This window comes from Onychomys torridus, chromosome 5 (genome assembly GCF_903995425.1).
Source record: "Onychomys torridus chromosome 5, mOncTor1.1, whole genome shotgun sequence".
Classification (NCBI taxonomy): Eukaryota; Metazoa; Chordata; class Mammalia; order Rodentia; family Cricetidae; genus Onychomys; species Onychomys torridus.
In genome coordinates this window covers 101068075-101079669 of record NC_050447.1, presented here as the reverse complement: position 1 = coordinate 101079669, position 11595 = coordinate 101068075, and the positions used below count along the sequence as shown (strand labels likewise).

General features: G+C 36.4%; 1 protein-coding gene across 1 annotated transcript; it reads right to left on the bottom strand.

The window, feature by feature from the left end:
* Positions 1-2002: 2002 nt before the first annotated feature.
* On the bottom strand, positions 2003-9951 carry Prl (prolactin). The gene is made up of 5 exons (XM_036186874.1): positions 9924-9951; positions 8261-8433; positions 6574-6681; positions 3799-3978; positions 2003-2346 (listed from the first exon to the last, which is right to left on the bottom strand). Exons 1-5 carry the CDS (start codon positions 9949-9951, stop codon positions 2155-2157), a joined length of 681 nt encoding a protein of 226 aa, XP_036042767.1. The 3' UTR covers positions 2003-2154.
* Between the last annotated feature and the right edge of the window lie 1644 nt (positions 9952-11595).

Here is an 11595-nt window from a genome sequence, read left to right as displayed (position 1 = left end):
TTATACATCAGCCATGGGTTCCCCTGTCCTCCCCCTCCCGCTCCCACCCCCACCTTCCCTCCAGCACCTCACCTCCATTCCCATGTCCTCCAGGACCAAGACACCCCTGGGGATTCATTTAAACCTGGTGGATTCAGTACAGGCAGGTCCTGTCTCCTCCTTCCAGGCTGAGCAAAGTGTCCCTGTGTAAGCCCAAGGTTCCAAACAGCCAGCTCATGCACTAAGGACATGTCCTGGTCCCATAGACTGGGTGCCTCCCAAACAGATCAAGCTATTCAATTGTCTCACTTATCCAGAGGGCCTGATCCAGCTGGGGGCTCCACAGCCTTTGGTTCATAATTCATGTGCTTCCATTCGATTGGCTATTTGTCCCTGTGCTTTTTGCAATCTTGGATTCAACAATTCACGCTCTTTCTCAACAGTTGGACACCTGGAGCTCCATGTGGGGCCTGGCCAAGGATCTCTGCATCCACTTCCATCAGTTATTGGACGAGAGTTCCAGCACGACTGTTAGGGTGTTTGGCCACCTGATCACCAGACTAGGTCAGATCAGGCTTTCTCTCGACCATTGACAGCAGTCTACAGAGGATATATCATTGTGGATTTCTGGGGACCTCTGGAGCACTCTGCCTATTCCTGTTCTCATGTGGTCTTCATTTATCATGGTCTGTTATTCCTCATTCTTCCTTTCTGTTCTTGATCCAGTTGGGATCTCCTGCTCCCCTAAGCTTTCTTTCCCTCAAATCTTGCCCTTCATTACTCCCACTGTCGTCCAGGTTGTTCATGTAGATCTCATCCATTTCTCTGTCATTGGGTGATCGCTGGGTCTTTCCTAGGGTCCCGTTTTCTAGGTAGCCTCCCTGGAGTTGTGTAGCAGTCTAGTCATCTTTGTTTAAGCTTGTACAGCCACTTTGGAAATCAATATGGTGCTTCCTTAGAAAATTGGGAATCCATGTCCCCTAAGACCCAGCTGTAGCACTCTTGGGCATATACCCAAGGAATGCTCAATCATACCACAAAGGCATTTGCTCAGCTATGTTCGTATCAGCTTTGTTTGTAATAGCCAGAACCTGGAAACCACCTAGATGCCCTTCAACTGAAGAATGCATGAAGAAAATATGGTACTACTTAGCAGAGAAAAACAATGACATCATGAGGTTTGCAGGCAAATGTATGGATCTAGAAAAAATCATCCTGAGTGAGGTAACCCAGACTCAGAAGGACAAACATGGTATGTACTCATTCATAGGAGGATACTGTATATACAAATTTTTAAAGTGTTAGATTTATTATTTTTTCAGATGCATTTTTCCACTAATAAGCAATGTAGGAGATGGAAATGTCATGGAAACTTATACATGGTGATCAGTTTCAAGACAGTGGAAAATTTGTCATTCGATTTGCATTCTTTAGGAATAATTAGAAAATTTTAAGAAAGTCTCCTACAGTGTGGTTTGTTCTCAAAGCATATATCAACTCTTTCCTCCTGAGAGCAAGTTGATTAGCTCAGTATGTATGGAAAACACTGCACTACTTAATTTTCTGTAATCTGCTATCATTCTGTCTGAACCTGCTTCTTCACCTTATCATATTGAGTAAAATGACTGCAGAGGAGAAGTGCTGAAGCCAGTTTTTAGAGATAGCTAGGGATAATACATGGTTGTATCCTAACACTTTCAGATTGCTTAGCTGATAGTATACTGTCTAGAAGCAATCCAGTTTCATAGCACTTGATTTATCCAACCCTACACTAGAAATTTTTCTCATAAAAAATGATCTAGCTTTCAACCTTTTGGGAAGACTAGATGGACTTGTTAATAGTGACTTCCTTCTTCAATTTTAAAAATCTTGGCCCATATTAATTTTCTATACTTCCAAGTTACTTTGCAATTTGCATTATTTAAAGCCTTGAACCTGTTACTTGTGACAAAATTTGAAAACATGATGATGTCAGTGTAGTATTTTCTATTAAATTAACAAATGAAATGTTTACAGATTGCATTTTCAGACTTTGGCATTTTTGAAAAGTTAGTTTTTATTCTTTAAAGAGACCCATTGCACCAAAGCATGCACTGAAAGCTATAATACTAACAGAAGTTTTGAAGAAATAGACATTTAAGGACCATCTCAGAAGTAAATGGAGTGAATGTGGGCTTAGCAGTTGTTGTTATGGACAATTCTGCATCTCAGGAGCTTGAGATAATTGTCAACCTTATGAGAATCCCTGCGCAGGCAGCGGATCTTGTTATAAAGAGCCAAGTCTCTGGCTTCTTCATCAGCTCCCTGCAGGGATGGAAGTTGTGACCAAACAGAGTAGATCGCGTTTCCTTTGGCTTCAGGATAGGCCTAGTTAGAAAACAGACAATTCCAATTCATGTATTAGCATTTTTACATCCTTATTTCTTCTAATTGTTGAAGTCATGTTTGGGGGAAAGAACAATGTAAAATTTTAGCCATAATTAAGCAGGCTACAACAAGTCTGTCAGCCATCTAAAAGATTGAACCAGAGTATACAGATATGTTTTGTATTTGGCAAGTGGTCCAAGTGGTCTGAGCTGAAGTTTGTCTTGTCCATGTGGACAGATGATAACCACCAGGTCCTCAGCCTTTACCAAGGTATGGGGAAAGGGAGAGTGTCTGCTTTTATCTAAGGTGCTTGTCTGTTTCAACGACTTTGCATGTCGTAGCTTCTGATAATGCATTACTTGCCATCTTACTGTTTTGAACTGAATTGCACACATTTGAAACCTTAATGAGAAAGAATATGCTTGGTGCCTCATTATGAAATAATCACAAAGTCAAAATGTAGCCTCACAGAAATGGAGATAATATCTTGAAATTAGATTGTTGTATGTTGCTGTTTTAATGGTTTTATTTACATTTGCATTTTTCTGTTTATTGATCAGATGTGCGTTCTTTCATCGAAATTACAAAAAATATGTCATGTGTTAACATATACACTGAACAGCTAGGAAGAAATATAAAACAATTAGTGTGTCTGTACTACTACTTTCTTTCATCAAATGTATTTTATTTATGTGATTTTTCAGAAAGCTGATTAGCTATTAATTTCACCAGCACTAACACTTATCTAAATTGGAGAAATTCAAAATACTAAATCAACATAAATTTGTCAAATGATTTGCACCTATCAAATGCAATGACTTTAGTTTAATATAGGAAACTCAAGTGAAACAACACATAGGATAAACTGCCTTTTGTTCTACACAGGATAAAATAAGGAACATTTTAGAGAAAATGTGCCCCTTTTGAGAGTTTCTGGAACAGTACTGGTAACCCATCCATATCTTTCCAGTTTCCGATGGATGAGGGCCAAAGTTGGCAGGAGGGTTTCTAATTTGAGTTTTATTTTCTTTTTCCTTCCTTTACACTTTAATTCTCTGGTGTAGTTGTAGAAGGGGAATCTAACCAGAATATTAATATATATATATGGAATTTCTTCAAGAAAGCTTTATCTAGTCAATTGTATAGTCTGTTTTCGTTCATTGTCAAATGTTTAACCATCCGTGCCCATGAAAAGGCAAGCCATTTGTGGATTTGTTAAAAGCATAGGGAAGGCCACACCTAACGAATACCGTAGTTGAATTCCAAGATTCAAAGACATTAGAATCTATCTACCCTAGTAAGAATTTGGATCTTGCTTCAACAGAACTCTACAATGTAGAATGCCTAAACTTTGTTCTTGCAAAGATGAGTTTTTTCAAAATTTGTTTCTCATTGTAGATATCAGATTTTGCATGAATGAGAAAAGCAATGAAGTTTCCGGAAAGTGCTCACCTGGCCAAGTATCTTCTCAATTCCCTCTAGAAGACGCTTGTTTTGTGCCTCAATCTCTTTGGCTCTTGATATGAGAGCTTCAGGGGCTTCATGAATACCATCTACTTCAGTTATTAGTTGAAACAGAGGGTCATTCCAGGAGTGTACCAAACTCAGTATCAGGTTCAGAAGGACTTCCGGCTAATCAATTATGTTGAATAATAATTAAAGCAAGTGAAATAAATACAGCAGAGTTAGTGACATATGGCTTTTCTCCATAAAAGTGGAACTAAATATTTATTTTTATAACTGTGTGTATTAATATGTTTCTAGACAACAAATGTATAGAGAAGTAAAATTTAACTATTGGCATATACATTGAAAATTCAACAAAAATTGTATTATTTAAATGACTACTTTTCTTTATGCACATATATATGTGTGTGTGTGTGTGTGTGTGTGTGTGTGTGTGTGTGTGTGTGTGTGTGTAGTATGTATGCACAGTCTTTTGGAGGCTTGGAGACTAGGATACAAAGTTAGGTGTCATTGCTCAGATATAATTCATCTTATTTTATGAGACATGGTATTTCCCTAGACTGGAAATTTCCCAGTAACCTACACTGACTGGCTAGACTATCTTCACTTTTCCAGAGCTGAGACTGCAAGCATGCAACCTCAGGTTCTATTTGCTTGTTTGTTGTTGTTGGCAGTGGTGGTGGCCATTGTGGGCTTTTTGTTTTGTTTTTGTTTGTTTGTTTGTTTGTTTCTTGGCTGACCTAGAACATATATCCACCTGTTTCTGAGTGCTGGAATTAAAAGCACTCAGCACCCTGCCCAGCTACATTCATGCTTAGCTTTTTAAAGTAAGGTTTAAGGATCAAATTCAGATCTTCATACTCCATGGAAAGAATTTAATTTAGTTATATCTCTTTAGCATTTAAATTACTAGTTTTTCTACTAAGATACAAATTCTCTGTGCTTGATATCCATATGAAATTCTACCATCTGCCCTCATGGTCAAGTTTTTCTATTTCATTATTGTGTACGTCCATAACAAATCAAAGCTTTGGTGGCACTCAATAGGTACAAGAAGTCAGCAGTTTCAAGGAAGACCTCAAGCAAGATAGATACCACCCCTATCAATGATTAGTGGCCCAAATAATTTTCACACTAATGAAGAAGACTAGTTATAATGTGACTATATTATTTTTATCTTCTTTAGAATGTTAAAAGAAAGACACAATAAGAAGAGCATGACTCCCTTTCCATCACTTCAAGAAGAGTGGCCCATTGGTTGGTTTGCATACTTGAAGAATAATGACAGAGCACTGTATTTAAATAAAAGTATGAATGACAACCACAGTGGAGTTTTGAACAACCAATGTTAGCTCACTCCCCAGATAATACATTAAACTCATCCTTGGTTCGAAATACTTACTGTACAGCTGTCTGTTATGTACTCAAATGGTAATAGGAATGATGGGTAGAGCGTAATCCAAGGGATGTTACAATAGAAAAGTATAAAGCACATGAGGGAAAGGAGTAGGACCAGTGGTGCTGACAACATAGGCTCCTGGGAGCATGAAAGTACGTTAGCAAGAGTGAGAGCTTGAGTCAGAGGAAGCCAGCACTCCTGTCTACTAGTACTGAAACTGCTACAAATGCAGTATTGCCTCTTGGAGCCCAAGTCCCTCATCTCAACAGTGAAATAATAATAAATTGCAACACGAAGCTTTTTGTAAGGAAGAAATGAAGCAATGTATATTGTGTGCTTTGTGGAGAGTATAGCAATGGGGCATCTTTCACCAAATATTTCCGTTGGTCCCTCATCCTGTGATTTCAGTTTCTCTTCAATTATCACTATAATGTTAATGAGACTAGCAAGAACTCAAATGTGACTAATAAAGTAGAGAAAATATTGTACTTTGGTATATATATATATATATATATATATATATATATATATCACATAAATTTATATATAATCACATACATTTATATATAAATGTACTATATATATATAGAGAGAGAATGACTGACTGATTGATTGAATTAGAAAAGATAAATGTCACTGGTGTTAACTCAGGAGCCCAAAACTTTTTTGAGACAAAGTATATCTTTGACTTCTCTCTGGCATAATTATCTTGTGTATCTATCTTGATTTCAATTATGTTGAGATTGGTTAAGACAATGTTTATAAACTTAATGATTAGACCTGATATAATATTAAGATACTATTGCTATAAGAGACCCCAGTCACAACTATGAGAAGCACAATAAAGTATTTTTCAGATACTGCTTGATGAGGAGACTTTCACTTAAGTCATTGAAGAATGCAAAGGAGTCTGGGAAGAATCCAGATGTTGTTAGAGAAGTGGAAGTAGAACTGGGAGAATGAAAAGGTAAGAGGAGAAATTCCAGTGATCAGTAATGGATGCTGCCAATGGAGCAGTTCCTGAAACACAGAACAAATGCAACTGAGATTGCATTTCTTATATATGTATGAATGTTAATTTATCCATGACCATGAGAACATTTCAAAGTTTCCTACAGAATAACATATGCAAGGTCATCTTCATGGACAGCTCATGACTCTGTTACAAAGTTATTAAGTATGGCATTATACTCTTACCCACTCTACAATGTATATTTGTTTTGGTAAATCATTCTTCCTGCTCTCTTATTTTTTTTAATGCATGATTACTATACCTATCTCAGTGCTCTAATAACCTGGAAAACACCAAAAACTCTGCACTACCTCAATTATGTTGGGAATAAAACACGGTGAGGACTCACAGGGACCTGCTGGGCTTGTTCCTTGTCTTCAGGGGTAGCCAGGGAAGAAGTGGGGCAGTCATTGATGGCCTTGGCAATAAACTCATGGTCATGAGCATACTGTTTATCCTGGAAATGATACAAAAATTCCATTAGTAAAGTTTAAGAATTAAAAAGATATATAGCCAGAATATTAAAGCACTTGGGTGTATATTTAAGTTTAAATTAGCATAACACTTGAAATTAAGGAAGTAAGTAACCCTTTTCCTACTTATCTCCCAATTATATGCAAATTTTTTCTTACATTCAATGCCTACTCTTCCAACCTATTCTATACTCTCTTGTTTCTTTGTCCCAACTTCTTATGAATTACAATTCAGAAAATAAACATTAAAAATACCTAAAATATAAAAATATCTTTTAAGTGTTATTTCTCATATTTGAACCAAATTTGAACCATAGTATGTGTTATCTATATTACTTTATTTATTGTTTCCCATGACTTCAGATTGATATGATTCTTTTTAAGTAGTTATTATAAAACACAACTTTTCATTCAAGTGTTTCTGAATCTATATATTTGTACAGTACAAAGTTCTTCATAAATGCTGAACATAATTGTGTGTATTGTGAAAAAGTAAACTGCAAAACACTAGACACACATTTTTGAAAAATGTTAAGTGCTGGACAGCAGTGGCACATGCTTTTAATCTCAACACTCAGGAGGCAGAGCTAGGCAGATTTCTGTGAGTTCAAGCCCAGCCTGGTCTACGGAGCAAAATCCAGGACAGGCACCAAAACTACACAGAGAAACCCTGTCTTGAAAAACTAAAAAAAAGAAACAGAAAAATGTTAAGCAATGAATAACAAAATAGAAGTTATTTAAAATATAAATTGCAATTAATATTCAATCATTTGTATAATTTCTTATTTATTTATTGTATAAAATATAGTTACAAACTAAAAATTAGTAAAACTGAAAATTTAGAAGAATTTCTAGGAGGATTTCAAAAGTAAATGATGATGAGTCAATAACTGAAAGAAATGATAGTGAGTACAGAGAACATGATGAATTCATATTTTTTGCTAATGATGAGTCACTTTCTGAATACCCACTGTTGTACTACCACTGGCAACGGCCCTGTAGACTAACTCAAAGAAATAACATAAGTCCTTTAAAAGACCTTCATCAGCAAGAGATCTTTCTCTGCTTCTGAACCAGCCATCCTACTGTAATTGAAACCATGCTCTGAAAGTTTTAACAAATGACTCTTAGCATTTGGGATGTCTGGGCAGTGATTATTTTTATTTTCCCTTCTTCATATGGTTTCAGTTTAGGTTAATTCTAGTGCATCCTCAAAGTTTACTCCTTCCATGCTGTTCCCCTTCACTGGGCATCTACAGAGCACTAAGTGAAAAATGCTGCCCCTGGAGCCTGAACCCACACATGCAAGACTGGGAATTTAGAAGTCTTCCCCAACTACACCAAGGGCTTTACTTTACATCTCTATTTTAAGTTTAGAAAGGTGATTTTTAAAAAAACCTGAAAATCATTTCACTCTTGTGAATCTTTAAAATTTCATGAAATTGCTTCATTCTTGTTCCAATTTTTATCAGCTAACATTTGTTTTTCCTGTGAATATGCAGTGTTTGAAGTTTGGATCATTGTTTAAGTTGAACAGATGCCAGATTTGAGTGAAGTACTTACAATTTCAATGAACATATCTGTAGACAGCTTATAGACGTAGCGAGAAAGCATGATCACCCGGTCAAACAGCTCCTGGAGGGACATCTGGCAATTCTCATTGGGACAGATTGGCAGAGGGTGCACGTTTTGGCAGAACAGCAGGTTAGACATCACGAGTAGCAGGAGTGTCCCTGCTAAGTAAACACAGGAACCAGTGTGAGATGATTTTTTTTTAAAGTGAAGCAAAACCTTATCTGTCTCCAGCCCTTTACATGTATGGTTGCTTCTCTGGGGAAGGAAGACTCACTGTCTTCCATGTTGCATGCTTACCTATATGTTAACATTTTCACAGACATGTAGCTTGATGTAGTAGGATGGCTCTTGCCATTTTGTATCTTGCTCAGACGTACTTGTGCATTTAGCAATTGCTTTGAGCATAAATCAGTCTAAACTACTGTATTAAGTCATTCTCCTAAGACAATTTCATGTTTTGGTAGTTTCTTCTGGTCTTGGGTAGTCACATTCTCTAAGGAAATTACTATATGATATTACTAAATAAACTATTAAGAGAAAACTTAAAATGCTATTTGGGTATAGTACTTATTACATAGATATTCTCTAACTCTGAGTACACTTTACTATCATCTGAGGGGTTTTCAGTTTAAGATGAGATTAAAATAGAAAAAGGGTTTGTTATACATGTTACAAAACAAATTTTATGGTGCTTCTAATTCTTTTGTTTCTTTAAATGACACTAAGAAAGTAAAGGTAATTAGTTAGTAATAGCATCCTAATTCTTTTTTTTTTTTTTTCTTTCTATTGAAATGTCGTTCGGCTTCAACCAAATTGTTAGAGCAGTATAAAACATACACCTATTATCATTATGTGCATTATGCCTACATCACTGAAGATTTTTTATTTAAACTGACCAACTTATATAGATATTTGACATCAAGAAAATATTTCTTGATTCTTTCTAGAGTCTGACAGGTGGACCCAATGTTCTTGTGGTTTGTGTCAGTACAAGTTCTCAATTCCAGCAACACCAACTTTGTGAATTGGATTGTTTTGCAGTAAAGGATATTTCAGAGAATCCACTGTTTCTACCTATTAGCTATGAGTAGCAACCTCCTTTTTCCTTTCTTACTTCAATTATGTTAGCACTAATGATCCCTAGATATCCCAGGAAGAAGCACATCTCTCCCATTAGAAAGCCAATGATATAATAGTCTGTTATACTTAGTTATGAATAAATTCTAAATCATTTAATAGGATAGTATTCTAAACTCTATTGTTAATGAAAAGACAACTGCATCTGTGAGAAACTGACATCAGAATAGGTAGTGATGCATATGATGAGTAGCTGGACTACAAGGTGAGTGTCCCATGATGTTCCCAACTCCTTCTGTGGAAAATTAACAACTCCACCACCCTTGTTCTAAACTTAATTAACTCTGTATTTTTGTTATCTGTTGCCATGAATAAGGGAACAAATTATTTTGTACAGCACCACAGCTGTCTTGGGTCCATGTTGATTTTAGTTATACCATGTCTGGAGAAAAGCAGTTATTCCCCACCCCTCTCTAAAGTTGAAACCTGAATTAGGTAAGTTTTTATATTGCACACCCCCATACGTCTCCAGAATACTGAGAAAGCAAATTATTCACTGAGCTGCAGCACATACCTTTCCGGGCTGGCCCCTGGCTGTTCATGGTGGTGATTATTTCTGGGAACACACTTCACCAAAGAAGGTCTGAGAGAACCACAGCTTTCCCATCTGCAGATATTGGCTTTATAAACCTTTGACAACTTCATGTATATATATAATCAGGCATCCTCTTCCCCTCCCCATCATCTATTTCCGTCATTAAGATTGCCCCTGTAATTTTAAACATCAAATGGTATTTTATTTCTTATTCATATTCAGGAAGACATATTGGCCAGAAATGAAGGATTTTGATTAATTACCGCAAAAGGAAATGAGAGTGCAGTTTGAGGTAGATAATCTGTAAAACTTATAGAAGGTGATTCCTTCAAAATTTACCCTTACTTCTTTTCAGAGTCTGTACCATGTATCCTGACTTTTAATTTAGGAAATAGCTTGAAACTACACTGATTATAAAATTTCTCCTTTAAGATTATAGGGTGAATTAAACGCTTCAAAATTTATGCACTAAGGACCAGGGAATGTGGATGAAAGCTTAAAAGGGCAAGCTTTTCTGTTGCCTCTAACATTCTGAACCCTTTCAAAGGATTTTTACTATCTCACAAAATATTGTTTCCCTTTAAAAGTGACATGTATGATGGTTATAACTTTTGGTTATAACACATAGTTTCATATGTTTATCTCTTGATTTTAGTATGTGAATTTGTATTTTCACCCTTAATGTGTATAGTAAAAAACAAACTTAGAGGGACTAAATGCCAAAATAGTAGACACTCTTTTAAAATTAGGTTAAGGGTTGGGGATTTCGCTCAGTGGTAGAGCGCTCTCCTAGCAAGCGCAAGGCCCTGGGTTCGATCCTCAGCTCAAAAATAAAATTAAAAAATAAAATAAAATTAGGTTAAATATGGGAAGGATTATTGCTTGAATAATGGGAAGACTTGTGAAGATAGAAAAATGGTAGTGAAGATGTGTCTATGTGTACTCATATCTAAGGAGAACCAGAAATCACCCATTTCTTCCACAGTTTATTTATTGAAGGAGCCCAGTCATTTTTAGGACAAAAGTACTTATGTCCGTGCATGCACACACACACACACACACACACACACACACACACACACACACACACACACACAGAGAGAGAGGCAAGTACACAATGCAATCAACCACAATTCTGGCCATTCATCTCCACTCAAAGGGAGGATATCGATAAACTGTTATGAACTCATGACCTATCTGCCTCTCCTGACCCCAAACCACACTAGGGCAAGGTGACAAAAATGCATTTTTCCATGGACTCAAAAGTTCCATTAATCTTCTAGAGATTACCTAAGTAATATTATTATAGTGAATAATAATGAAGTTGCTGATGACTTTCTTTAATTTTGGGGTTCATGCATCTGAATCAGTTTGTGACCTTTAGTTTTGAATTTACTGAATATGGACTGACAGATGCAGGATTTTTTTTTTTTTACCAAATATCTTCTTGTGTTGTTTTCCTTTTTCCTCTTTTAAAGAAATTTTTAAATATTTTGCTACACATATGTGTGTGGTGTGGTGTGTGGTGTGTGTGTGTGTGTTGTGTGTTTTGTGTGTGTGTGTGTGTGTGTGTGTGTGTGTGTGGTGTGGTGTGTGTGTGTGTGTGTGTGTCTGTCTGTCTGTCTGTCTGTCTGTCGGTCTGAGTATAGGT

What these genes read in the sequence shown, in the direction of transcription:
- Prl (XM_036186874.1), bottom strand. Translation starts at nt 9,951, where the DNA reads ATGAACAGCCAGGGGCCAGCCCGGAAAG. An exon ending in CCAGGGGCCAGCCCGGAAAG is followed by an intron (nt 8,434 to 9,923) that starts GTATGTGCTGCA and finishes GTGTTTACTTAG; the next exon opens with CAGGGACACTCCTGCTACTC. An exon ending in CAGATATGTTCATTGAAATT is followed by an intron (nt 6,682 to 8,260) that starts GTAAGTACTTCA and finishes TATCATTTCCAG; the next exon opens with GATAAACAGTATGCTCATGA.